We start from the raw sequence: 25,511 nt of genomic DNA, 5'->3' as shown, positions 1-25,511 counted from the left end.
TTTGTGATTTAACATGGTCTGATGAAGCACCCACTTGACACCAATGAGTGACCTAATGACGAATGCATTGATACTCCTCAGGCAACTATCTGTTGTGGCTAAAGCTTTCTACTTCCATGCTTGGCACATAATGTGATGTGCACCCCTGATTTTAGTAAATATTTAAATCAATTACAGCAAAGCCACCCTTTTGTGAAATAAAATATTTAAATAAGGCATTAGAGAAGAAAAAAAAAACATCTGTTTACTGCATAGGAAACTACTTTAAGCAAAGTAATTTAGAAAGCAAGATCAATTTAATGGACAATTAATTTTTTAATCTCGGCAATATCATTAAAATACAGAATGGGACGTTATACTTGTGTTCTATTTTTTAAACAGCGTGCACAATGAGTGCATTTTACACTGTGGTATTAATTAGTGTAGACTGAAATTACATTAGTCCTTTAAATAAAGCACAGTTGGACTGAAGTCATCCAAATTGCTCTGGTTACCAAGTTATGCATGCAATAAACAGCTTAGGAAAATAATGTGATGTGCACAAAATGCAATTTAGTGGATGTTTTCCAATATGCAGCTTTCCTTTTGAATCCATATTAATAAAACAATACAAATAAGACCCCTTTTCACATGAAGGGGGTGTAGAAATTGAACTGTGGCAATAATACAGTGTACTGCTGACTGCATTCACTTGAAGCATCCTGCTTGAAAGAACCATTTTAGCTAAACATATGAAACTCAGAGGAAAGAAGCCAGAAGTCATCCATGGTGTGACCCTGTCTGCAGAGTGCATTGCATTCACATTGAGAGGGAGTTCCTTTGCTTAGTGAGTCACCAGGAAACTGCATTTCAATGGCTTTTTAAGGGGGATATTTGTAACTGCCTCCTACATTCCACCACTGCGAGTGTTAGCATTCTGATAAGGCATTTGATAGGAACAGCCGCAGGGCCCTTACAGGAAACACCTCTTCGACAAAGGTATGCTTTTTGCATTAGGGAGTGCTCAGATTCAACACTAATGCTTTCACACAACTTTAAGGGAGTGGACTTAATGGGCCTTCTGAAAATACAAAAAGTACATTATCCTTATGGAATCAGAACATCTGAATTATTCAATATTCGCAAGCTCATGGTCAAAGCACGGATGCCTGGTATTATGTTGATCTCCGTTTTTTATATATTGACCCCACATTATTTGGGGCGGAGCGGTGGCTCTGTGGTTAAGGATCTGCGCCTGTGACTAGAAGGTTGATGGTTCAAATCCCGCGGCCAGCAGAGGAATCCTACTCCGTTGGGCCCCTGAGCAAGGCCCTTACCCTAAGTGCTCCAGGGGCGCCGTACAATGGCAGACCCTGCACTCTGACCCCAAGCTTCTCTCCCTGTCTGCGTGTCTGTGTCTCCATGGAGAAAAAGCTGGGGTATGTGAAAAAGACGAATTCCTAATGCAAGAAATTGTATAGGGCTAATAAAGAAACATTAACATTAACATTTTACAACATGAAATATGCTTTGTTTATTAGGTACATTTTCCACCTGGGACCCTGTATTTTATCAATTGCAAAACAAACATCAGACCTTGTTCTTACTCAATTCTGATGCAAAGCAGAGAAATCTGCCCTTACCATCCTGACTTGACAGCGAGAGATGCAAGGCCAATCCCTCTGCCATGGTTCTCAAGACTGCCAATTTCCTTTTGGAAGCACACTGGAGCTCCTTCCTGGCAATGCAGCTCAATTTCTGGAATGCAGTTATCCTAACAAAGACAAACATGTCATTTAGTCGTGTGCACTATGAATTTATAAGTTGAGTAACTACAATGCTGCCAGACATATTGCAGCCTTGAAAAAGGACATACCACAGTTAAACTCGAAAGAAAACAATTTATTAAGACTTGTAATATTACTACACTATCATGCCTGGTCCATAATGTTTGAAGATCCTCTAGGATTGAAAATTATCCACTTTGATAATAACCAGAATAACTGGTTGGAAGGACCAGAAATGTATGGAGAATATTTGTAAAATCAAAACGCAATGAAGTGTGCTGCTTTTATTTTCTGATCTTTGTGTAAGGACCGTATTATGGTAATCGCTCAATTTTAGGTTTGATATAGACAAGTAAATGAGAAAGAGGAAACTTCATCAAATGGTGTGCATATGACCTGACTCCACTGTCAGCAGTGCAATGCACACTTCTACAAAGCATTCAGCGAACTGAACTGTCTTCTCGTTAGGGCATGACAATACTCAGAAGAGAGGATATTTTTGGCCTTGATCTGAATTGGCTGCATTTTCTAATTTGCACTGATGTGCGACAGTTTTTAGAAGACCACTGCGGCATGCTGTGGGCCTGTCTACACAGTGCACCTTAAAATAGCTCAGCCTTTGGATCACTCAGGAATGCATGCTTTCTGTGTCAATATGTCGTATCTCACCTCCGAAGCAGTTAACACGCCTAGCAAGAAACACGCCCCCTCAAGAAAGAAACTACAGGGATGTGATTTTAGAGGTCTCAAATACACTGCCAGGCATGTATGTAACTGTGAATGCTATTTATTTTTTGTCTTTAATTCCGGAATGGGGAAAAGTAGTATGAATGAGATGTTTACAAAGTACACCTTGCAACAGAACAAATAATACAAGCTGTAGAACATACAAAAACTGGATACCTTCACTGCCCGTTTAATGGAACCAATATGGACCACTGAGGGGCTATTTTCCATTCCTCTGAAGCCACTGAAATGGTTCAATACCATCTCTCCCTCCTCCAGTACCAGACAGGGCCCCTGGTAGCCATGTTCCCCATACAGCAGCCAGCTGGAAACAGACAGAAGTCCACTTAAACCCATGCTTTCAACCTCCGTGCACAGCCAAGCTCACAGCTACCCCCACGAGACAGCGCTAAAACAGTTACGTAACACCTTTCAAGTCGAGCCAGTGCTAGGAACTGAGCAAGCCAGCAGCAGGAATCTTGTTCCTCCCATAGAATTTTAAGGGGGAAGGAAGCCCTGACGTGCCAAAAGTTAAAACAAGTGGAAATCACCCTCGCTTTTGAACTGAACTTAACTGACTCGCACCACGTAATGACATCGACTGAGCGCGGCCACAAAAAGACATGTGCTGACCTGCAGCCGATGGCCTGAAAGTGAGAACCAGTCGGCAGATTTAAAAAGAAACACATGACCTGGGTACTTCATCCCCTCCCTATCTTAACCGTGGACGATCGTCACAGGCCGATACACCAAAAATAAACACTCGGAATTATTCGAAAACAAAATGATTACACCTTTATTTATGCGTGTTTGTGTGTGAGAGTGAACTCTTAAACTATTTATTTTCCTCAGAGACTGCACTGACAGTCCCATGTCAGAAAAAATCAACCATTCTTATTCTCCTTTAAAGTGACTTTCTGAGCCTAGCAGCATGTGTCCCCCATAAAACTAATACTCTGCTTTTACAGAGTCTGATTTCCACTTTGGAGATGACAGGATCCATTATCCCAGTGCGAGGAACGCGGTTACAAATAGCTTGTCAGCAAAGCCAAGATACTCGGGGAAGGAGAAGACGGCTAAGACATATCGGCATTCAGAGCGAATCTCCTGAAAACGAGGAAGCGCGTGTCATGCACAGGCCCCATGGCAGAAACCCTATGTCTAAAAATCTTCCTACCGACTGTACGGAGGTAGATTTCTACAAGCAAAACATATCTCCTGGGGAACAGGAGCCCTTAGGTATGAGGGCACAGCATATCGTTTCTTTCACTACTTTCACTAAATGATTCACTTCTTCTACCAAATGTAATGTCCTACAGAATGGGAAAGTAGACATCAGCAATAAGTCATTCTCTGCATTAGTATTTAGAGTACTGCCATATATTGCAGTTTATCAAGTCGTAATTAAGAAAGAAGGCACTCATTTTTGTAATAAATCTAGGGCAGTGTAACACTGAAGGAAGTGAATATTGGACAGTGAAGGGAAATATTAGGAGTCATTAAAAAGTCAGGGGTTTGCTTACAGTAAACACTGCAGGGGAAATCACTTGCTTCAATCTCACTAGTTAGTCTCTGGAACCCTCTCACAAGCAGGTTGAGGTTCCTGTTTTTTTTGTTTTTTTTTTGGAGGAAAACTAGATTTTCACACAAAACAGCATCAATAATGTAGCAGAATGGGGTCTCGGCAGACAGGCCTCAGGACACAAATGGAAGGGTGTCATTCATTAAATATGAGCTTTTTTTCCCCCGCTTCAGTCATTTAATGAAAAAGGAAATCGTGTGCATGGTGTATTCAGAAGAGAAAAGGTTCACAGCTACAAGGTGATTAAACTTAATGGAGCATTTAAAACAACTGTGCTTTCATTACAATCTATTCCATATGATTCAATCACGTGATCAACACCAAAGTCATACATTACAGCAAACTAGAACACTAGAAACCTAGAAAAATGGATGAAAATAGGAACTAGAATAGTTATAAAGATGTACTCCCTATATTTCAGCTTGCTTTAGGTTATGAAAACTAAATATTTTTTATACAAGCCTGGTAAACTGCACTTACTCAACTGCATGTACAAACACCCCCTCCCCCCAAGACTAAAGTCAAATGCCGAAAAACAGAGTCAGAAAAACAAAACAAATGTGCTGTCATATTCCTGCATTTGTGGAAAATTGAGAAGTTATGTGATTAATTAAATTCACAATGCAAGTGAGCTGAGAGCAATGAGCGTTCAGCACCTTGCTAGGACTGGAGAGAAGAAATTAATATTTGCAAAAGCTAGAACGAGTGGCACTGCAAAACTAAGGAAACGGGAATGAAAAATAGCACATCGTCACTACCCCTCAAGGGGAATTTGCTCTGACTCGCCAACCTAGAGCTTGTTCGCTGTGAGAGACTCCCAGCTCAAACTCTAATCTTTATTATTTTCATCGGCACCAGGGGTGGACAAACATTTTATTCGCCCAAACATCGGTCTGAATGGCTTGCTTATTCCAAGCTTCGTTTGCCTCCCCTGCAAGCGGTTCTTGATTTGTTTTTTTGTTTCCTTTTTCCATCACAGCTGTCTGGGTAGAGAAACGAGGCATAAATAAGTACACCTCTTCCTCTCTTGATCAAGAGCGGAGTCTACGGACTTTTTACCAAAAAAGCAGCACCATCTCTCACCATCCTCGCACTACCCTGATGGAGACTCCCCGAGCAAAGACCATCCCTGTAGCGTCTTCCACGTCAGCCTGGATCTCGTGCCTTCTCCCCGTAAACCTGACACCATCATAGAGGACCAGCTGATGCACAAGACAAAGGGCAGCATTACTTCCAGATGGCTTACAAAACACAGAGAACTTAAGGAAGGAGGCAGAAATCACAGCCTCTACAGTACAAATAAGCGATGCCACAACAGGCTTCTCCATTTTAAAACCAAGTCAGTATTTGGCCTTACTTGCTTCACATTTTACTTTAATACTATGAAAATATCCTTCTTTGCTTGTGATTTGCGTACTCTAGGTACTACAAAGAACTAAATGAGCAAGATGGCTGAATAGCCTCCGCTTGTTTGTAGTCCTAAGAAATAGACTAAGAGAAGGATTACCAACAGAATCCTTTTTAAAAATAAAATTTGTTGGCTGATCCTTTTATTAAAGAACTTCTCGTGTCTTTGTTTTGTGTTTATGGGGATCAGGTACAAGATCATTAATGATTCCAAGTCCTAAAACATAAAATCATGCATCACCTACACATATTGCTTTATCTTTACAGAACAAATCTAAAGATACAACAAAAGACAGGAGCCACAGTTACTAACTGTATGCCTAAAGTCTACTTTAGAAAAAAGAAAAGGATATATTTGGCCCCAAGACAACATTTCCTCAGTTCTATACCGAGACTTAAACCAATAATCACGCTGCAGACTGCCCACGAAATGAAGAGTGGGTGAAATCAAACCCACACAAGATATTAACAACATCTTCTGACCTAAACTGTTGACAACTGCAAGTGTGTTGGGGGTACATTTTGTAACTGATGCTCGAAAACAAAATTTTACAATCGTCTTCACCTACCTTTCCAGGCCTCGGGTTGACTTTCAGGGCGATCGCATTCTACAAGAGAAAGGAAGACGGGATTCAGAGCCGTGATTTAAAGATGCAGTGGTGCATACTGTACGTCTTAACAATTCACAGTCTTACCATTAACGGGGCCTCCGTTTCTGCAGCCACGGCAGGTGATGGACCTCCACTTCCTTTGAAGCAGGAAAGCGTGCTACGAGGCTGGATACTCTGACTGCGAGGCTTTGACGGCAAGGACCCCGCTGCCATCATATACTGGTAGATTGGAGTACATGCGGCAGCTGAAGAACCAGATGACGCTGCAGGATTTTCTGGCTCTTCCTTAGAAGGTTGACTGAGGAACTCCACCGCCGACCGTCCCAATAAACCACAGGAATCGGCTTTGTCCATGTCTCTCCCTGAGCACGGAAGTTCCATCTCGTACGGCCGTCTTGTCGGAATACTTTGTTCTTCGCCTATTCCCTGGCAGGGCTCCGACTCTCCCTCCGGATGGGAATCCCACAAGCGACGCTCCAGAGGGGCCGATGGCTCCTCGGGAGGTTCTTCCCCGGAGTCGCGGAAGGCGCCGAGCTGCAGGCGCTCGCTGACGGACTGCAGCAGCGACAGGATGGAAGAGGCGTGCTGCTCCACGCTCCCCGCGTCCTCCTCGGTCAGCGGCTGGTCTGGCAGGTCCTCCATGCTCGCATCCTCCCGAAAACTCTCCTCCTCGTATATGGGGGACAGGGAAAAGGGGTACACTTTGTATTTCCTTAACGTGGGGCTGAGCGCCGGTCCTGAGCCATTCACAAACACCGCGTCTGCCACCTCCTCCTCCTCGTTTATAACGTCGAAGGCTCCTTCACGGCAGTCCAATTCCTTAGGCCTGTGGAGGAGGGGAGGCAGTGGCACCTCTATACCCACACTGAGGAGTCCATCCAGATGTCCCTTCTTATCCAGTGGGCTCAGACCTGCAGGTTTTATGTCCTCACCCTGTCTGAGAGAAATGGAGCCCGCACACTGCACCGGTGGCAGATCAGAATGTTGTGCACCCACGGCGTTGCACGCCCGCCTCTCTTCGTTACCAGCGCAGAGGGCTGGGTTTATTCCACTGCTTGCATGGCTCTTCTGCCTGTCTGAACATGTGGGTCTTTCCCCTTCACGTGAAGCATCCACACGCAGCGGCCGAGTCTCCTGGTGTTTTCCATCATCACCGCTACCATCACAGTCCGACTGATCCTCTATTACAGCGGCTAAATAACTCTGAACTAACAAGAATCTCTGATCACCTGCCCCATCTGCATAGCCCTCTGCTTGTTGCCCCTGTAGTCTCTTTTGTTCTACCTGACAGGTATTATTAAGGCCATTCGGTTTCATTTCAGAGCAATTACCATAGAAATCGATCTCGGCAGCGGAATGCACTGTAAGCTCATTGTCTGGGGCCCCATTTCTGGTTACTTTTTCCTTGGAACTTTGTGAAAGTTCTGCTTTGTCTGATGGAGTGACAGGTTCTGCAGCTTTAAAAGTTTTGTCTGTTAAAGCCAGGTTGGGATGGACAGAGCGTGCCAACTGGGTTTCATTAACCAGTGTTTTGCCTGCAGGCCTATCCCTTGAATGGGCAGTGGACATAGTTGTTTTTTGTTCTTGTTTAAGCTGAACAGTGTTTTTCACATCGATTGTCCGGTTTAAATCACCAGTGTCGAGTTGAGACATAGTCTCTTTTTCGCCATTACAGGAGTTGGATAAACCATGATGTTTATCACTTATAATTGTGGCTTTGGCTAAACACATTACTTCATTGATTAATTCAGTAGCTTTAGTTGATATAACCGCATCATAATCACGGTCTCGTTCTGCTTGGGGTACTTGTACTTTATCTTTATTAATTTTTACTGAGGGTAACTCAGTCTGGTTGGTCATTACATTACACTGTCTTGGAGTAACATCGTCATGTTCTCTTACAGGACTTTGGTTTTGTAACAAGAGTTCATGTGATTCAATTAGCCTGCCTTTTTGAGTCAGAACACTATCGGCGGTTTTACCACTGCAAGGTTCACCGGTTCCCACACTTGGCCTGATAGGTTTGACGTTATTGTTAAGTGGTAAGTCCATCGCAATACCTTCATTATACTCATGTCTCTCAGCTGGATAGGAAATGAGTGGCTTACTTGTTTTTTCTAACGATGTGCCCATCTGACTCTGGTTTAAAATTTCAGCAGGAATGTCTGTAAGACTGTGATCACAAACAAACTCTGGATTAATTCTCATGTCCATTCCTGAACCAACAAAGGATTCAGAACATGAAGGCGAAGCAATGTCCCCGTCAGCGTGGGCTATGGGCGAGATAAGTGTCTGCTCAGCTGACACAGGTGAAGGACCACGTTCATCCCCCAGACCTATCAGACTCCTTTCGTGAAGATCCACCGCATGTCGATGCCCTTCAGCGCCATCACCATGTCCGGCTGGCAGGACTGCTCCTCTGATCTCACTTACACTTGAAAACCACTCGCCCTCTCGCTCACGGGCCTCTATTTCATGAAGGGCCGCTAAAGCATTTCTGAGAATAATATCAACCATTCGCTTCGACTCGCGCTCCAAGGCATCTCTGTCAAATTCGGCTTCCTGGATACCTGTCCCCTCACCCAGGACCTCCTCGCTTTCGCTTCGCCTTAAATCACAGTGTTGCTGTATGTCAGTGCCGACAGGCCTCAACGCCTCAGCTCTTTTCTTAGGTAGCAAAGGGCTGTCTTTACCCTCTGCTTCCTGCCATCCCAGGTCTGAAATATGATCCTGAAAGCCATCCGCCATCAGGGTTTTCTGGTAAGAGGAAGAGGCAGCAGGCTCAATGAGGGCAGCAGTGTGCGGCCATGTGCGTTCAATTCCCTGGGCGCTGTCAGCAACACAGGGCGGCGCATCCCCAGCTCCTGACCGTGACCTTGCTGAGGGCTGCATCAGGGATAGAGTTTCTGCCCGTTCAGTTGCTTCTTTTGTTCCTTGAGGAGTCATCGTGACCGCGGCCCCAGCTGAGGTATCTGCTGCACCGCTCCGAGTCTCGCTCAGGGTTAGCCGCAGCGCCCCTTCTGCCACTGGCTGCTCACCTGGTAATTCCACCTCCGCGGCTGCTGAGGAGCCTGCAACAGCTCCAGGAAGGGAGCTCGGAGCTAAACCTCCCGGGACGCCCGGGCGTGGCTCTTCTTCCCTTGCTAAGGCACTCCGTGTTATACGATGAACCGACACGGAACCACTCACCACTGGAGATTCGCCGCCCAGCCCTGCCGGCACTGGAGACCTAAGCAGATCAGAGTTCGTTTCAGTGCCCTGCGTTGCTTTTTGATCACACGATGGCACAGGTTCCCCATGGCTGCATAATCCCAAACTGGACCTCTGGGTTGGAGAAACAACAACCCCTTCATAACAAGTCCCAACGGTGCCTTCCTTGCTGCCCCTCTCCCCTTCTGCCGATGGGATGTTCCCGTCTCCACTGACGCTCAACAGCATCTCCCCTTCCTTTCCTTCAGGGACGGGTGAATCCACCAGGTCAGGATGTTTTTCTTTCATTTTCTTCGTGGGCCTCAGGCCTTCATAGGTCCCAAAGGTGACAGAAGGGGGACAGGACAGCGCCAGTCGACGATGTTCATCAGAGTCTAGGTCTGAGGTTTGTTTGTCCTCAGTGCTTTCGTTAGACTCCACATCTGGGTCATTCCTGATGTTTTTATTCACAGACCTGTGGACAGAAAAATAAACAAACCCCTCAGGTGACCAGATCTTAACACGCTTGAACTCTAGAATGTATTCTCTAAAATGGAAAATCACAATCGCGTGGACTAAACGAGATCATGCATATCAAACAGATTTCCTCTAGGAGCAGTGCTTCAATAAGTAGTTCAAGAACCTATTTATAAAATATTCATTAACAGCTGCCGAACAAATAGCCACCTGGAATGGATATGATGGCAGGGCTCCTAAAATGTTAAATCACAAGATACACAATGTTTTCACAATAACAAGGGCTGGTTCACTGTGCTCTGATATTTTCTGCAGTAAAGACAAAGGTTCATTTACTAGAGTGATTTCACCACTCCAAAAACTCTATCCCCACTCAAAAACAACCGCTGTACACCTTTTGCTAATTTAAAAAAAGACTAGTTCCTGTTTAATAAGGCTTGTAGTCATCCAGCATCAGTGGCCAAATGCTCCTGGAAAAAGATAAACAGGTTCAGTTCTCATTAGATCTTAGCACTCTCTGTTCAGCAGTCTATATTGACTTCAGAGTAATTACAGCCCTTTCAATGACCCATTAAGAACTGCATCAGCCCCTGCTGTCTGCTGTACTGTAGAAAAATACTGAAACGTCACCACTTGCACAGTGTTCTCTCTGTCAGGTTGTTTTTTTCACTTATATTCTAATGCATGCTGCATGTCAAGAAGGCAAGAAAAATAAATATCAATTTCATGAGGTTCAGTACAGTATATGGAGTTCTGTAGCAGATTTTAGCAGGCTATCTACATTTCAAATCAGGACCAAATAAGAAAAGCATGATCTGATATCTCTGGGCTCCTCATTCATCGCAAATGGGTCTTACCTAAACCAACAGGGTTCTGGCAGATTTCTGATCAGTAATGCCACACTAAATCCTGGTAGAGCTATTTAAAAAAAAATCACATCTAAACAAGCCCGTGAAACAACACTGCGGATATATGCCACAACAAGCTACACCAAGCGTTAAGGAATTAAGTAGGCACATACAGATCCTGAAACACCTTATTGAGCTTCTCAATTACAGACTCCATTCCTGTAAATGAATAACTGGTGCAATATAATTTTACAAAAGAATTATTTGAATTTCTCTGTAACATGCACAGTGCACAAATGTTCATCATTGTCTGTATTGCTCTACCTTGGTACTCCACAAAATAAAACTGAAGAATCTGAGTGGTGGAACTGAATATTCCATTTTCAAAATGTACATTTTATGGATTATGTTTCTCTAAGCCCCTTTCCTAAATTTGGAATATTGTTGCTATATTCATTTTGGCTGCGCACTACCTTAGCATAGAAGAATATGATACTGCTATAGCACCAAGTTTGAAATCATGCAGTCTGTTTGAGGAACGTTTTTTTATTCCTCAATGTGGTCATTACATACAGCTCGATGATCAGGTCAGACTAAAACATAAACGGAAGGCATGAGCATTAAATGAAACAACAAACCTTGTGGGTATTCTGGGTCTTTAGATTTCGATAACCTTCACACAACAATCATAACTTTTCTCACAATTTTACAAGGAAGGCTGATAAACATTATATAATGCTATGATATCAATAATACTGAGAACTGTAACATTATTCCACCATCTTGCATGTTTTACAAGTAAAACTCTATATATAGATTGGTGATCCCACCTTTTGAAATATTAAATTTGGCATGTAAGAACAATGTGAATTAGACTCAGAGAAAAACAAGTCTTAGCTTAGTGAACGTAGTAGTGAACTTCATGCACTCCAGGTTGTAACAAACACAGATAAACATAAGACATGGGTGTGTAATTAAAACCTGTTTCTTTGAAGGTTTAAAATTAGAAAATGACAAGATCACATTCTGTGGTCTTCTGTGCCTTTATTGTTGCACCAGGTTTTGGAAAAAAGCATTGCTCTGTGTTGTAAGCACAGCAGCCGACACCCTGTTGTGTTCCCTTAATGCAAAAGGCTTTTCCCACAACTGTAAGTTTCCTGCAAGTGGTTTGAGCTTGGCTTCCACACAACGCCAGAATTATTACTGCTCTTTTCCTTTATTCGCTGCAATTGTTTTAAGTGAGTAATTACTTCCCTCACCGGAGAAGGACAGTAAAATTGTTGGCTGTGATTGCTCAGCAGTCATTGACTCACCCAGTTAAATACTGGTGTGCATGTCTTCTCTTCTTCCCCACCCAGGGCTAGACAACTGGAAATAACATTCAACTGCAGAGACTTCTCTTTTACAACAGGCTGGGCCACACAGTGACCCACTGCACATATTTCTCAGTTGGAACAATACAGAGCACCTAATGAAAAACCAGAAACAGACTACTACGGCATACACAGTCAGAATTGTTTTCTCTGAAAACTGCAATGAGAAAACACACAGTAAATACTGCAAAATGCCATCACAGCCAACCTTTAAAACTGCCCTAATTCCCAATGTATCTGTCCCAGGCCCACTTCTTCCCCCTACATACAGTACCATGAAACAGGTGTGACCAAAGTTTATCGACTAGTATTTGAGCATTTCTGTAGAAGTTAATACATAAAATGCACACTGTATCTGGAGGAATAAAAGTCACACACAAATAAAAACACACATTTTAAGATACACAGATTTTTTTGCAGATCAACAAACTAAACGTAAAAGCGAAGCAGAACACACACTCTGTAACAGCAACTGACTCCATCTGCAGAGATTACCTGTCAAACTAAGACCCCTCCAGTGAACTACACACTGAAGACATGATCTGCAGGTCACTACACTATACTCTCCCCAGCATCAGCTCCTTCAACGGCCCGGTCGTTGTGTCTTGGTCTGTGTCCTTGCTGTGCGGCGCCGAACCTCAGGCAGCTCAGGGGAAAACAGGCTGCAGTCTCACAGAAGCCTGTGGCACAGTGCACACGCAGTATTTTCCTGTCCTCTCCTTGTCCCCTGCGCTAGCTGCATCTCCTTGATTCTGTTTCGACTTCATGGTCAGCCTGTCTGGAGTTTGTCAGGATCTGCTGTTCTGTCATATCTTTAAAGTCAATAAGGCACCCAGCCAAGCAAAGGGTTCGTTTTTGTGTGTGTGTTCTCCTTTGCCCTTGCTATGTGTAAAATAAAAGATCTCTCCACAACATCTCTGACTTTACTGTGTTTTCTCTGTCTCTCTCTCCTTCTCATCCCCTGAGTGGCCATCCTCTAATTACCCTGCTGTAAATAGAGTCATTATTTGGCCTACATACTTCTAACAGCACAAAACATGGCTTCATTTTCCCTGTCAATGTGGTTGTTTTCCAAGCCCTTGGGCTCCCCTGCCTCATTGACAGCAGGTCTGTTAGTGAGTACCTGTCCACAATAAATTGAGGCCATTCGCTCAGCAGTGATATCACTGCTTCTCTCAAGGCCGTAACCTTCCGTTCCAAAAATAACTATAAATATTGCCCAAAAATCAGCTTAATTCTGAAGCTCCTATTTATTTAATTTCATATTTACAGATGACTCATAGCATAAGCGGAGAGTCTAAACATAGCTTTAGCCAGTATTTAGTCAGTGCTGGCACGCATGAGGAAAGGGACTGCATGCCAACACTGCGTGTGAATTTGCATCTAATTCGCATTAGTGTCAGCAAGAGGCTTGGCCTGGCTGGTCATAGGACACAGACTTCACAAGTGTGGTAAAGTGTGCATTCCCAAGTTAATCATTCTTTCACCTGACTCCATTCCTGGATAAAATCATTTATTCAATCCCCTGGAGATCCCAGCTCCCTCACAGCCCAGGGGAGTATAGTAGAATGACACAATCAGTCAGGCCAAAGCCTAAATCCAGAAACTTATAGGTGTCATCTTGCCAGACACCACTTAACCCACTAGAAGCCATCACAATCTTCATGATCAGCAAACTCTTCCAGTGGACTTACATTCAGGACAGGCTGCAGTTCAGGTTTAACGGGAACCACCAGCAGCTTCCAGTTGTCCTGACACCCTTAAGAAGGCCATTATGAAACACCTCGAGAAACTCTCTAGGGTTTCATTAGAAACAGGCATTTTGCATGTGATTACACAAGGGGTAAACAACATTGATCTATGAACTTGCTTATGTTGTAAAGAAGCAACTCACTACCCATTTTAAAAGAAGAAAAATCAGTTTCCCCAGCTAAGAAAGCAGCACATGTCATTAATGGTCCTCCCGTTACGAATGCAAAAGAATCAAGTGAACAGAGATCACTACTGGAAAATCTGGAACCATTTCTGAAGTGAAGGGCAGCGTGTTACAAATTACAAAGAATTCTGCTAATTCCAAATGTATTCACACACAAGAAAAAGACAGAAATGGAGGTGATAACTGGGATTACTTAGCAGAGATGAAATTTCAGGACAGATGTGCTTTGGCTGTAGGCTTTGGCTGTATCTCTTGACAAAAGGAGCATGGTGACATGACAGCAGAGACAATGACTCCAGCTGAGAGGTGCAGAAATCTGGGCTACTTTGTGTTTCATTTTACAACTTAAAAGCCATTAGCTGTTAAAAGCCATACAATATCTACACACGGCTTAAGAACATCCCTATTCATCCTGTGTTGTTATGACACCTACAGTCACAACAATGAGCATAACAACGACACATTATGTCTATTATGTTTGGACAGTCAAACAGAAACTGAAAAAAAATCTTTGGTCTCAACAGGAGTGATATGAAACCGCTAAACACTGACCTTAAACTCCTGCAACATTTATACTTAATCTGTATTCACCTTGTTAAAGAACGTATTCCTGAAGGATAACAGATCTGCACACAGACACAGCATTAAATACAGGCTTTTCAGACTTAAAAAGAGTGGTTCCTTTTAAAAAACACTAATTAGAGCAAGGGGAGAGTATGATAATTTAAGACCAAAACAGGTCTGGACCCAGCTTACTCCAAAAAATTGATCCCCAGAACTTTCTCTGGTTGAAAACCATGTTGTATACTGTAAGGAATTGTCTCAATAATCTAGCTTCATCACTAGTGAGTGTGGTGACCCGTAACAATAAGAACATTGTTTTCTGTCTTTTAAGGAAGGAGGAAAGGCCACAGTATTCTGTATTATTCTTAGATATAGATTTCAACACTCAGTCACATGACTGCTTTAAGAAAATGCTCTTTTGTGTGATGTTTAGAAGCACAAATGAAGATATAAGCACTCAATGCACACAAGCTAGTGGTCATTTTCTGTTAAAATTTATTTACAGTTATTTGTCAACCTTTCCTGAATGCAAACAGGCAGGTGGTGCTTAATATTGTCTTGCGATTTCACATTGTCTTGTGAATTTTTTATGGAAGACTCAATTCCAATTCACAAATTTAATCAGTGCTCATTGTTCATACTAAGGCAGAAACCATTAACCCCACTAGCCCAAAGTCTTCAAACGCATCAGAAAAGTCCAGGGCACGGACTCACCGGACCGCTGATCCGAAACCAAAAGATGCATAAGCAAGGATTGCGCTAAAGGTCATTTAACAAAGAGCTATTTCTATTTTGTAAAATAACACAATACATTCCTGACTTTCAGCCTGTCATGGGGCTGACGTGATTGATATTTCACTTTCAATCTACTCCCCATCTACTGAATCACATGAGGCCGTGTTCCCTCACAGCTGAAAGAGCTCTCAGTCATCCATCCCCATGCAGTCGCCTCAGGCTCGATCACTCTTTCTGCGTTCCTAGTCCACGGGATAACTCCACAAGTCTAAACAGAACTGCAAGGCGAGGCCTCCAGCCCTTTAAGGCTCATCTCTGATGTTTAGACTACAATACTGGCACTGTTCAGGCACTTGTGTATTTTCTATTTAGCTTCTATGATTAATTTATCAACAAGTACTGTTATTTTGATTGTGCATCACAAAGAAAGATTATAGAAAAAAAAACACCAAAGATTCCCCCTCAATAAGCAGTTTAAACAGAGAATCATAAACGTCTGGTAGAAGAAACAGAACCAAAGAGGGTAAATAAAACATGTGTAATAATATTTTCTGGTCATGTGCATCGGAGCATTTTGCTTATGGCTGTTGCCGACAAGAGAAATGATCTTTTCCCCCACATGCACGCAAATAAAAGCGAAACCCCTGAATGACACCATACAGAAGAAAAAAGAAGCAAGATACTTACCAGCACTGCTCCACACGTGAGTCACAGCCCGTGCGTCCGGCAGGAGGAACTGCTGCTGCTTCGCGAGTTGGTGGCTGGGGCTGCCCTCTCTCCTCCCCCTCCCGCCACGGGCAGGCTGGCTGCCCCAGCAGTCCAGCCCGAGGGTCACAGCCTGCCCCGCTCTGCCTTGCCTCCGATGTCATTCCTGCCGGCTCGGGGACCGCATCCCCCGCCTCTGCGGCGCCCTGCTGGCCGGAGCCCCTGGGAGGCTGGGACTCGGGCTTCGGATGCAAGTGAAACAGGCTCCCCAGCTTCTTGAAGAACGCATCTAAGGGAGGCGGCGGCGGTGGTTCATCAGCCGGCGCGCAGGGAGGAGGGTCACCGGCCGGCGTCCGCGTGTGAGACCCTGCTCCATCCTCAGCCGGATTCTCCTTTTCATCCGAGCCTTGGAAAGCCTGGGCAGCGACCACGAGGCGCGGAAAGGAAAAAAAAAAGAAACGAGCCTGTTAACTTTCTCGGCACCGCGCCGCCGGACTGTGCTCTGTGGAGCTCCCGCGATTCCCCAAGGTTTGCCTTTTACAGAAGCAGCACAGTTCTCCGATGCAAATGTGCCTGGGAAGCTGCGAGCTCCCGATTTCCCCCCTCCCCCGAACTCTGCCGATACGGATGTTAACTCTTTCCCTCCTGAGCCCACCAACAATGGCCCCAACCCCCCCAAGGATGCCCTGCGTAAACCTTTAAACCAATCACTGGAGAAGCACTGGGGCTTTCGCAGGAGGCTGCTGAGCCCTCTTTTCTCGATTAACAAGGTGTTCCCATGCTGCTTCTGTTAGCTCCTATACCGTATATGTGCCAGTGTACAGCTTTTACAGGTTTTTTAGAAAAGCACTCAGAAATAAAACTATTAATAGCAGAAGAGGAACGCGCCTGTATTTAATCAAGGGACACTTACTGGGCTTCCCAATAAATCTGTATTTTGTTAATTAGATTAATGCTACCTCCTTATGCTGTTTGAGAGTTGTCCGTGTCGCCAATGACGTCAATATTCCTAAAACAGCATTTATAAGTAGTACATGTAGAAAAGCACCTGGATGAATCCAACTTTTTTATTGTTGAACTGAGCTCGCCCTGCAGTGTTTTCCTGCTAGCGTGGCTGAACGACACACCTGTTACAGCTAATTCAGTATCGACATCCCAGACAGGACCAGGATGCTGGGTATTGTTTTGTTGCACCATTTTAGATCACCCTCACCTTGCACGATTCTTTTTCTCCTCCACTACCCTAAAAACAAAAAAAGCGACCTGCGTCAAAATCACGTTCACGGGTTCACCACTTTGGTATAATCCACGACCGTATGGCGTTCTCTCACTCAGTTTATTCCTCAAGAAAGAGCAGCCGTGTCCTGGATTCTTTTCATGGAAATTTCTGAAGAGGCAGGACTCTCTTCCTCCATATGTCCATGGTGGACATGGCCCGTGAAATTTCCTTTTTGATGTTTACAGGAATTAGCAATTCTATATATAATTATATTATATATAATGTATAAGAATTCATTAAACGTCACTTCACATTATTGTATTCTGTCCGGCTACTTGAGTGCAACATGCTTATGTATATGAAGAGGGTAAAGGATGAAATGTAAAAACACAAGTGTAGTGATGAAATCAAATGTAGGTTTGATGTTCACAGCTGTTGTAAAGCACAGCTCCCCAAACACTGAGCCCAGTGCAGCCTGTAACAGGCTTCATGGTCCACTGTCAACAACAGCCTGATTTCTTCTCACTTTTCCTATGCAAGCGCTTAAAACAAATAATCCAGTTGACAGCTGGAAGCTTTGAAGAAACAAACCGCAAAGCACCTCCTTTATCTTTACCATCGGGGGCCCAAGTGAAGCAGAAGCCAATATTACTTTTTCTAAAACATTCACAGTCTCCAATTAATGTTGTTGTACACCCCACCACGATTCGAAGAACAGCCCGTTTTGTGTTTTCTAAGTCGCGGCTCACAGGTGCAAACCTCACATCCGCACACAGGGGAGAATGAAGAAGTACAAACAAAGTGGCCACCTTCGGGCCACTTCCCCCGGGCCACAGGCTGCTACTGATTGGAGGAGAGGCAGGTCCATCCCCAGCAGCACCGCGTGCCTGCAAGTACCTGGGAGGGCCACAGGGGGCGCCAAGATGGATGCCTAATCCTAACCTACCCTCGAGAAAGCCAGTCAGTGGGTGTGACGTGACCCAGGCTCAAACCCGCCATTAAAAGAATACAATCTGAGCTCGGGCGAGCTTTAAGAGATGGAATCAATCGAGAGGCTTTTCATCATGTTTTTTTAAATCCAGCGCTAACTAAAATAATATAAATAAGCCTTGTGTTTGAAGAAATGGGTTATTGTCCTGTTAAAACAGCACTTCAAAGTGAAGTTCTTCCACTATCGCCACACATATTTACTAGCTTTCCTACTGAGATCTGCTACATAAATACAAATGGCGGTGGAAAGGGAGAAAAGGAAAGAGGCCTGGGAGTTCACCCATACACTAACACTGACACTGACACTATACGAAATCAGCGTCACTACTTACAAGCCAATAGTAGCTAAATAATGCATGACCAGCTGATGGTGCTGCACATGTTTCTGTACCAATTCATCTGTATTATTCTCTTGGACATAAGAGGTGAACATCTTAGTGGAATATTAAACAAAGGGATACAGATGGCGTTGCTGTAGAAACGCTTTCAAAGCAGGAACTTTTCGACAAATCAAAGGAATTCACATTTTCGAGCTTGCTACTTCTAAACCTGATTTGTTTTTCAAGTGCAGCCACCATAACAGCAGACAATTCATGGGCTGTTCATGTATGAGTCACTGCTAGTTTATAAGTAACTTACAAAACCTATTGAAATGCCTTTGTCAGGGAGACATGTATAACAAGTGGCACTAAAATACATCAAAACAGCTGGAAACACTTGGATTTTTACAACAGGACAGAAGACTTCAACATTTCTGTCAGGCTTAATTTACCACTCATTAATCCTGATCCAAAGTTTATTTAATCAAAATGAAGGAAGATTTATTTTTAGAATTGCTGTAAATGTATTCTTGAAATAAAATCCATGTAAGACTAAATAAAGACCCGGTTAGTCATTGCTCGTTTTACTCAGCTTTCTCAGGAAACATACAGTATGTCTTTGGAGCAATTTGTACTCACCTCTAAAATGTACTAAATGTCTGAGGATTCACCGGTAGGTAGGCTTTAATTCTCCATAGAGATTTAGGACACAAGCAGGCGGAAGATTTCTAGCAAGTTTATCTGTCCCTTTATCCACAGGTTTAATGTTCCAATTACTTCAGCAAGATGTTTCTTGATGGAATAAATAAGTTTCTACTTATATATTGGCATACCAAATGCAGAAGAATTGCATCTTTATCTTCTTGTCTTGAACTCTTTACATTGTAAAAGTGCCTGAAACCACACACGCTGGTTTTGGTGAGGACATTATGCATTTTAAGCACTCCTTTTCCCTGATTTACATTCAAGGGATGTTATGCAGTACATCTTATGACATCCAGTGCACCTTTTCAGTACTGCTTTGCTGCACTTTGCTGTGCTTAGAAAGCAGCATGAAAGTAGCCTTCCACTAAGACTGTAAAGGCCAAAGAGTCTTCGGGATCAGTTTCAAGGCTGGAGTGTTTTCCCAGCCCTTTTCTGAATAATCTATATGCACCACTACAGGAAGCACTACACTCAATGCAGTCTACAAGTCTGTCCACATTTGTGCATTTGGGATTTGTAAGTAGCTCTCTCAGTTGCTAGTGCAGACTGACAGTAAATTTCAAGCCAGGGTTTTAAGTGCTCCTGATATAGCTGCTGGCCATAAGCCTCTGCCAGCACATGTGGACTTGCCTGCATCACCCCTGTGTCACCTGACAGGGTGAGAACTGAGGCCAGACTGTGGCGTGGAAGAGCACTCACAGGATGTCAAGCCTCAGCAGTTCCAAAGTTCGTCAAAATGAAGTTTTAATGCTGCACGCTCTGCGGTTTGTGTTTAACTGCATACATTTAACTTTTCCACCACGAATACAAGAACAAAACACAAGTTATGAACTTATAAGAGAAAACAGATTATATATTTCCCGTTGGTTTTTTAATTTCGTTGATAGGGATAGGGGATTATTATTAATTATAGTTATATTAAATTTGACAACTTGATCTGGATTTTAGGAGTCTAGATAGGAATAAGTAAAAGGCCAGGGTTTACTTGTGCGCTTCCACATGGTGACAAAACAGCTTAAAACAGTCCGGATGGAATTCCTCTCAAGACCTTATGCCAAAGACAACTTGCACCAAAATAAAATTATCGTTACGATTAACACAAAAGGCATTATATGGATTTGCAGAAATCAGAAAGCACTCCTTTACAGGGAATGAAAACCTGCTTCAGGGGCTGTGAAACGGAATACTGCTTGCGCAGACAACATGCACAGCTCCGACGCTAAAGATAATCTTCGGACAGCAGCGGTCCTTGGAACCAGTTTTCTTTTCAGGACAGACAGGGTGTAAAACGGGCACAGGGAATGTTAGCTGTGAAGTATGCAGTCATTGGTCCTGCAGGGTTTAATATAAATCTATTTACACTGCTTGTTGAGTGGAAAATCGCTGGCTACAAGCCAGTCCTTTGCTGCACGCACCAGCCTCCTCCTTCTGGCAACTTATTTAACATCATTATATGTGGGAAGCCCACACTGATGTAACAACGTGGAGCTAATGCTATTTAAATGATGCATTTGTGTTTGCTCTTTAAATAACCTGAAAAAGAAATTGAATGTAAATGGAACCCATGAAATTAATGGCAATCCTGCCTCTTAAAGAGACAGCACCTACACAGCTTTCAATTTTTGCATGAATGCACAGTGATTTGGGATGTATGCGTGTGAGATACACAGTATACACAGTGCTTAAGTATCACGCAGTTATATAGATTACAGATCTACCGATACAGTATGGTATGTAACAGTACAAAGGTAGACAGCATTTAGGGCCATATTTTAGATTAATTAAAGATGAGCCCTTATATGAAGAAGGCTATTTTTACCATGGTTTTCAGATTCCAGACTTTCTTTAACTCTTACAGAATTTTATAATGCACACTACTATGAAAAACGAACAGATGCCACAACAAATTACAAATCACTTCAATTATTCGCTGATTTCAGCAGAGCAGTCTTACTGAAAGGATCTGAAATATGTGGGCAAACACTTGTGATGCCCAATATTATGGCATTTTTCTGAGGTTACATGTATTTGAAAAAAGAAGAAAATATCTGCATTAGCAGAACTGATTTGATTCATCGGTGGACTGATTACTGTTTTCCTTTGTCAAATTCACACTACCGAGTAAAGTATTAAAACAAACTAATGTAATACCTTTGCAAGCAATCTTGCACCAGACATCAAATTTAAATGCACACTTTAGGCCCGACCTGCTCATTTCATTTCTTTACAGTCTCACAGTGAGCAGTGGTCCAAGTGAATACAAACCCACCAACCTTGAAATCCCTTCAGAAATGATCAAATCAGAGCAGAGAGGCACCTGCACGTCTGTTCGAGAACACCAGAGCACCAGGCGAAGCCCATGTGAAAACAGGTAGAACATGCAAACTCCACACAGGCACTCCTGTTGGACTCAAACCCAGGGCTCTGCGGTTGTGAGACAGCAGTGCCATCCCCTATGCCAGTCTACCACCTATGTCATTGTCCTTTCTAATCCGACACCCTACTCAGGAGGCCTTAACTTACACGCGGCATTTCTTGTTATTTTATGCTTTTGTGCTTAAAACGTCAGAAGTTCAAATTCAAAGAACATACCTTTGAAAAATCGAGGAACAGACTCTTGGAGGCCACTTCTCCTTTGGTCCCACTGTTTGGACTGTTGATCTCATTTTCTTTATCATCTGAACTGGAAATTAAATAAGCAAATGAACAGGCATGCAAAGCTCAGATCAGGACATTCAGTAGGAAGTTATTAGGCTGAGCAGAAAAGGACTTTGAATATGTCCTTACACAGCATATCAAGTTAATATTCATAATGTATTGAAGAGGATGAAAATCTCCATCACCACCAGAACACTTATTATGAAGTCCTAGGCAGTGCTACTCTGAAGAAGTATATTGTACTGTACAGACACCATATGAATAGGTGGGGAATATAAGATAAGATTACTTTATTAGCCATATACAATTTCTTGCATTAGGAATTTATCTTTTCGCATACCCCAATTTGCTCTCTGTGATATACGTCGACCACTATAGTGTGTTTTCAGTAAAACAAAGAATGAAGAATTTGTTGAAAACGAAGTACAGTATTGCTATTTAAACAATAAAGAATATGCATCCCTCTTTCAACTAAAATATGACAAATGAATGGCTTTCCTCTCTAAACAGGAAGAGCTGGTCAATCAAAGTGGCATGTCTAAGCTGTATGATCAGCAAGTAAAATGAGCTAATAACGAAGGCACACGCATTCATGATGTGGGACGTTTTCAGATCATCAGTCATAGACGACAGCCAACAAGGAAGCTAGTGCACAAGCATCTCTGACAGACCTGGCAGGATTCTGGGCAAACCAATCAGAAAATTTAAACATACAGTAGAAGGATAGAAGCAACAACAGTTTGCACGTTCTCTCTCTCTATCAACCTGTGTTTTCTCCGAGTGCTCCAGTTTCCTTTCAAAGACTGCCTTGGTTAAGCACTGTATTTAAACTGTCCAACGGTGCATGCCCTGTGGTGGACTGGCTTCCTGTGCTGGGTGCAGTCCTGCCAGGCACACTATTCTTCAGATGGGCTCTGAGTTACCATGACCCTTCCCTGGAATACGTCCAGTAACGCATGGCTGTTTAGGGCAGCTGATTCCAAACAGCTGCAGAAAAGGACTCAGGAGGCTCAGGAGTGCAGGAAACCAGGCACTAACTCTACCCAACAGATCAGCTGCTTGTCTACACTTGGAAATCTTGTATATTTTCACACAAAAAAAATCACTGGAAACCTGCTCTTTTAATATAGATTAATACTGACAATGCTTGACCACAAGCGTTGAATTCTATCAGAAGAACTATAACGACCATGTAAAATGTCACTGCATGACACGTCTTCCTGTGTGCAATGTTTCCCTTTTTTTTTGCAGCGCACGATATTGTATTATACATCACTTCCCCCTCACAGTTGAAATGTTCTCAGATTAAAATGCCGACTGACATCAGCTCCAGCAGGCTCATGTCGTTTCTGTAGCAGGAATGCACACGGGGGCAGTTATCCTGGCTAGCCTGCTCCAACCAGAGCACCGCCGCCCCCTCGGACGGCGTTAGACGCCAGCAGATGGTCTCAGCTGTCTCGCCTGGGGCTCCGCTTGCTTCTAGGCGCTGTGCAAAACTTCCAAGATCCCCGCGAAAGAGTTATCTGACAGCTAGACGCTCTTACGTTTATGTCGCCCTCCCTACTGATTCACGTTTTATTTAGGGAAAAAAAAAACACCCAAGTAAATAAAAGCGACTTTCTTTCTCCCGAGACCAAAGCGTAACAGGACCACTAAGGAAATTATCACTTGGTGTCAGCAATAATAACTGCAAGTCTGTAGTAATTACTCACTGCCAAATAGAGTTTAGACTTTAAAAACGCTCGTTACAGCACAGAAAACATTGCGTTGCTGCTTAAATCCATGCTAGATTTGCATAAACACAGCTGCTTCAAATTGCTGCCAGAACAAGTGATAGGCAACTCCCTTTTTTAAAACTTTTTTTTTTTTAACCGAAGGATAAAAGGAAGACCGCATGCAAACGAGTCCCGCAAGTGTAGTAACAGGATCAAATCGGCGTACCTGTGAAGGCTTTCCGCAGACTCGGTCCCTGTCTTTCCTTGTTCCTGTGACTTGCTTCTCGAAAAAAGCCTCGAAAAGTTTTTAGCGATGTCTTCCTGCCAAGAACTTTGTCTTTTCATACTTGACATTGTTGGCGATCACAAATACCGGATTGCGCGACGTTTTTTGGGCGAGTCTCTCGACAAAAAAAAAGCGTGTTAGAACTAACGTCTTCCAAGCATAGCCGATAACTTTGTAATCACTCCAATCCGACTGGCGGGAGTCAAACCCACACTGTACTTGTTTCCTTTTTGTTTTAATGCCTCTTAGCTATAAGGAAGAAGAGGAGGAGTCTGTGAACTCCGTTTGAATGACTTATGCGCTACTCAAGTTTTAACAAGAAGCGTTTTAGTTATGCGGACTTGCGCTGCAGTTACCAAAGCTTTGCCCCGCTCGTTAAATCCCGTCAAGACCAGCTGTGTGAGGCGTGTTTTAAAACGAGTTTAATGCTAAAAGACATGCCTTGCGGGCCCTTGACATAGAGGAATTAACTCCCGCATGCGTGACAGGACTCTAGTCCTGAAAACAGGAGGAGTGCCTCTTAATTCAAGATTTGTGTTTTCACCGGGATGTCGACGTTGTTGACCGGTGCACAGCTGGTGCCGTACCGCCTTGCAACACAGCTTCCAAGGAGAAGAGCGTCTTGTTACAGCGTTATATAAATGTGCTGGGGCTGTGCTAAAATTCCACCCGGAGGTGTTGGAATCTGGGCACAAACTGTTGCCCAACGGGGTACAGACTCTTGTGTGATTGCCAGTGACGTTAATCCCACGTCCTTCTGCCCATTGGCAAAGCAATAGCATCATAGCCTATGGCCCAGTAGCGCAGCACGGCCGGCCTCTGTGGAAGCAAGAGGGGACGTGGGGCGGTTTGAGCGGCAGCACCGCCCGACACAGGCTGGCACGGTGTAACTCCACTGGCCAGCCGATTGAATTACGCTGATTAAGCGACTGAATGAGCGAACCTGGGACCACACAAGGCCTAATGGGTTATTTATCGGGCGTTGCGCGGTCGAAGTGTGGATGTGACTTCCCTCTCAGATGACATCATTTTTTCCTCCCCGGCGTTTGCTCTCCGGATTCCACAAAGCTGTTCTCATATCGATTTATTTGGCCCCACTAGTGGTGCTGCTGACATGTCCCAAATGTACTCGTCCGACGCAAGTCCTCGTGATTTCGGTTCAGTTCAGTTTATTGTCATTTGCACAAGCGCAATGAAATGCTTATTTGCATGTACGCTCCAATACAAAGACCTTAAGGAAACACACCCCCCCCGCCCACACACACACAAAACATGAACAAAGAACAGCAGCAGTAACAACAAGTTAAATAACATGCAATTAAAAAAAAACATGAGTCTGAGCCAGGGGTAGGGGTAGATTATGGAATTATGGACAAGAGCATATGCATAAAAGAACTTAAAATACGCCTTTAGTAATTTTAATAATAATAATTGCTTACACTTATATAGCGCTTTTCTGGACACTCCACTCAAAGCGCTTTACAGGTAATGGGGACTCCCCTCCACCACCACCAATGTGCAGCCCCACCTGGTTTTAATTGCCTTAAGAAGTAGTAAGAGGTCAAGTGTCTCTGTATAGGCTTTTCTGGCAGAAACGGCGCATTGATTGACGCTGGCCGGGTGACTGAAGGTGTTCGTTTGGAATTATCTGGTGTGTGTCGCCTTTTGTTCCCTCCTTCAAGTGAGCAGAGGATGTCTG

At 43.5% G+C, this 25,511-nt stretch overlaps 1 protein-coding gene across 2 annotated transcripts in view; it reads right to left on the bottom strand.

Annotated features, from left to right (window-relative positions):
• The window catches only part of LOC102690526 (uncharacterized), a 40,628-nt gene extending 15,999 nt beyond the window's left edge, over positions 1 to 24,629 (bottom strand). Inside the window, exons 1-8 of one of the 2 annotated variants that reach the window (XM_015341700.2) lie at positions 23,753 to 24,629; positions 21,746 to 21,836; positions 15,902 to 16,335; positions 6,177 to 9,756; positions 6,051 to 6,089; positions 5,158 to 5,276; positions 2,670 to 2,817; positions 1,623 to 1,753 (exon numbers count right to left, since the gene is read on the bottom strand). In XM_015341700.2, the coding sequence (XP_015197186.2) occupies positions 1,623 to 1,753; positions 2,670 to 2,817; positions 5,158 to 5,276; positions 6,051 to 6,089; positions 6,177 to 9,756; positions 15,902 to 16,335; positions 21,746 to 21,836; positions 23,753 to 23,880 (4,670 nt within the window). In that variant the 5' untranslated portion in view covers positions 23,881 to 24,629. The remainder of the gene's footprint in view (positions 1 to 1,622; positions 1,754 to 2,669; positions 2,818 to 5,157; positions 5,277 to 6,050; positions 6,090 to 6,176; positions 9,757 to 15,901; positions 16,336 to 21,745; positions 21,837 to 23,752) is intronic. The other variant, XM_015341699.2, reaches the window with a different exon arrangement.
• Between the last annotated feature and the right edge of the window lie 882 nt (positions 24,630 to 25,511).

The sequence above is a fragment of the Lepisosteus oculatus genome, chromosome 5 (genome assembly GCF_040954835.1).
Source record: "Lepisosteus oculatus isolate fLepOcu1 chromosome 5, fLepOcu1.hap2, whole genome shotgun sequence".
Lineage (NCBI taxonomy): Eukaryota > Metazoa > Chordata > Actinopteri > Semionotiformes > Lepisosteidae > Lepisosteus > Lepisosteus oculatus.
This window is presented reverse-complemented; position numbering and strand designations above follow the sequence as displayed.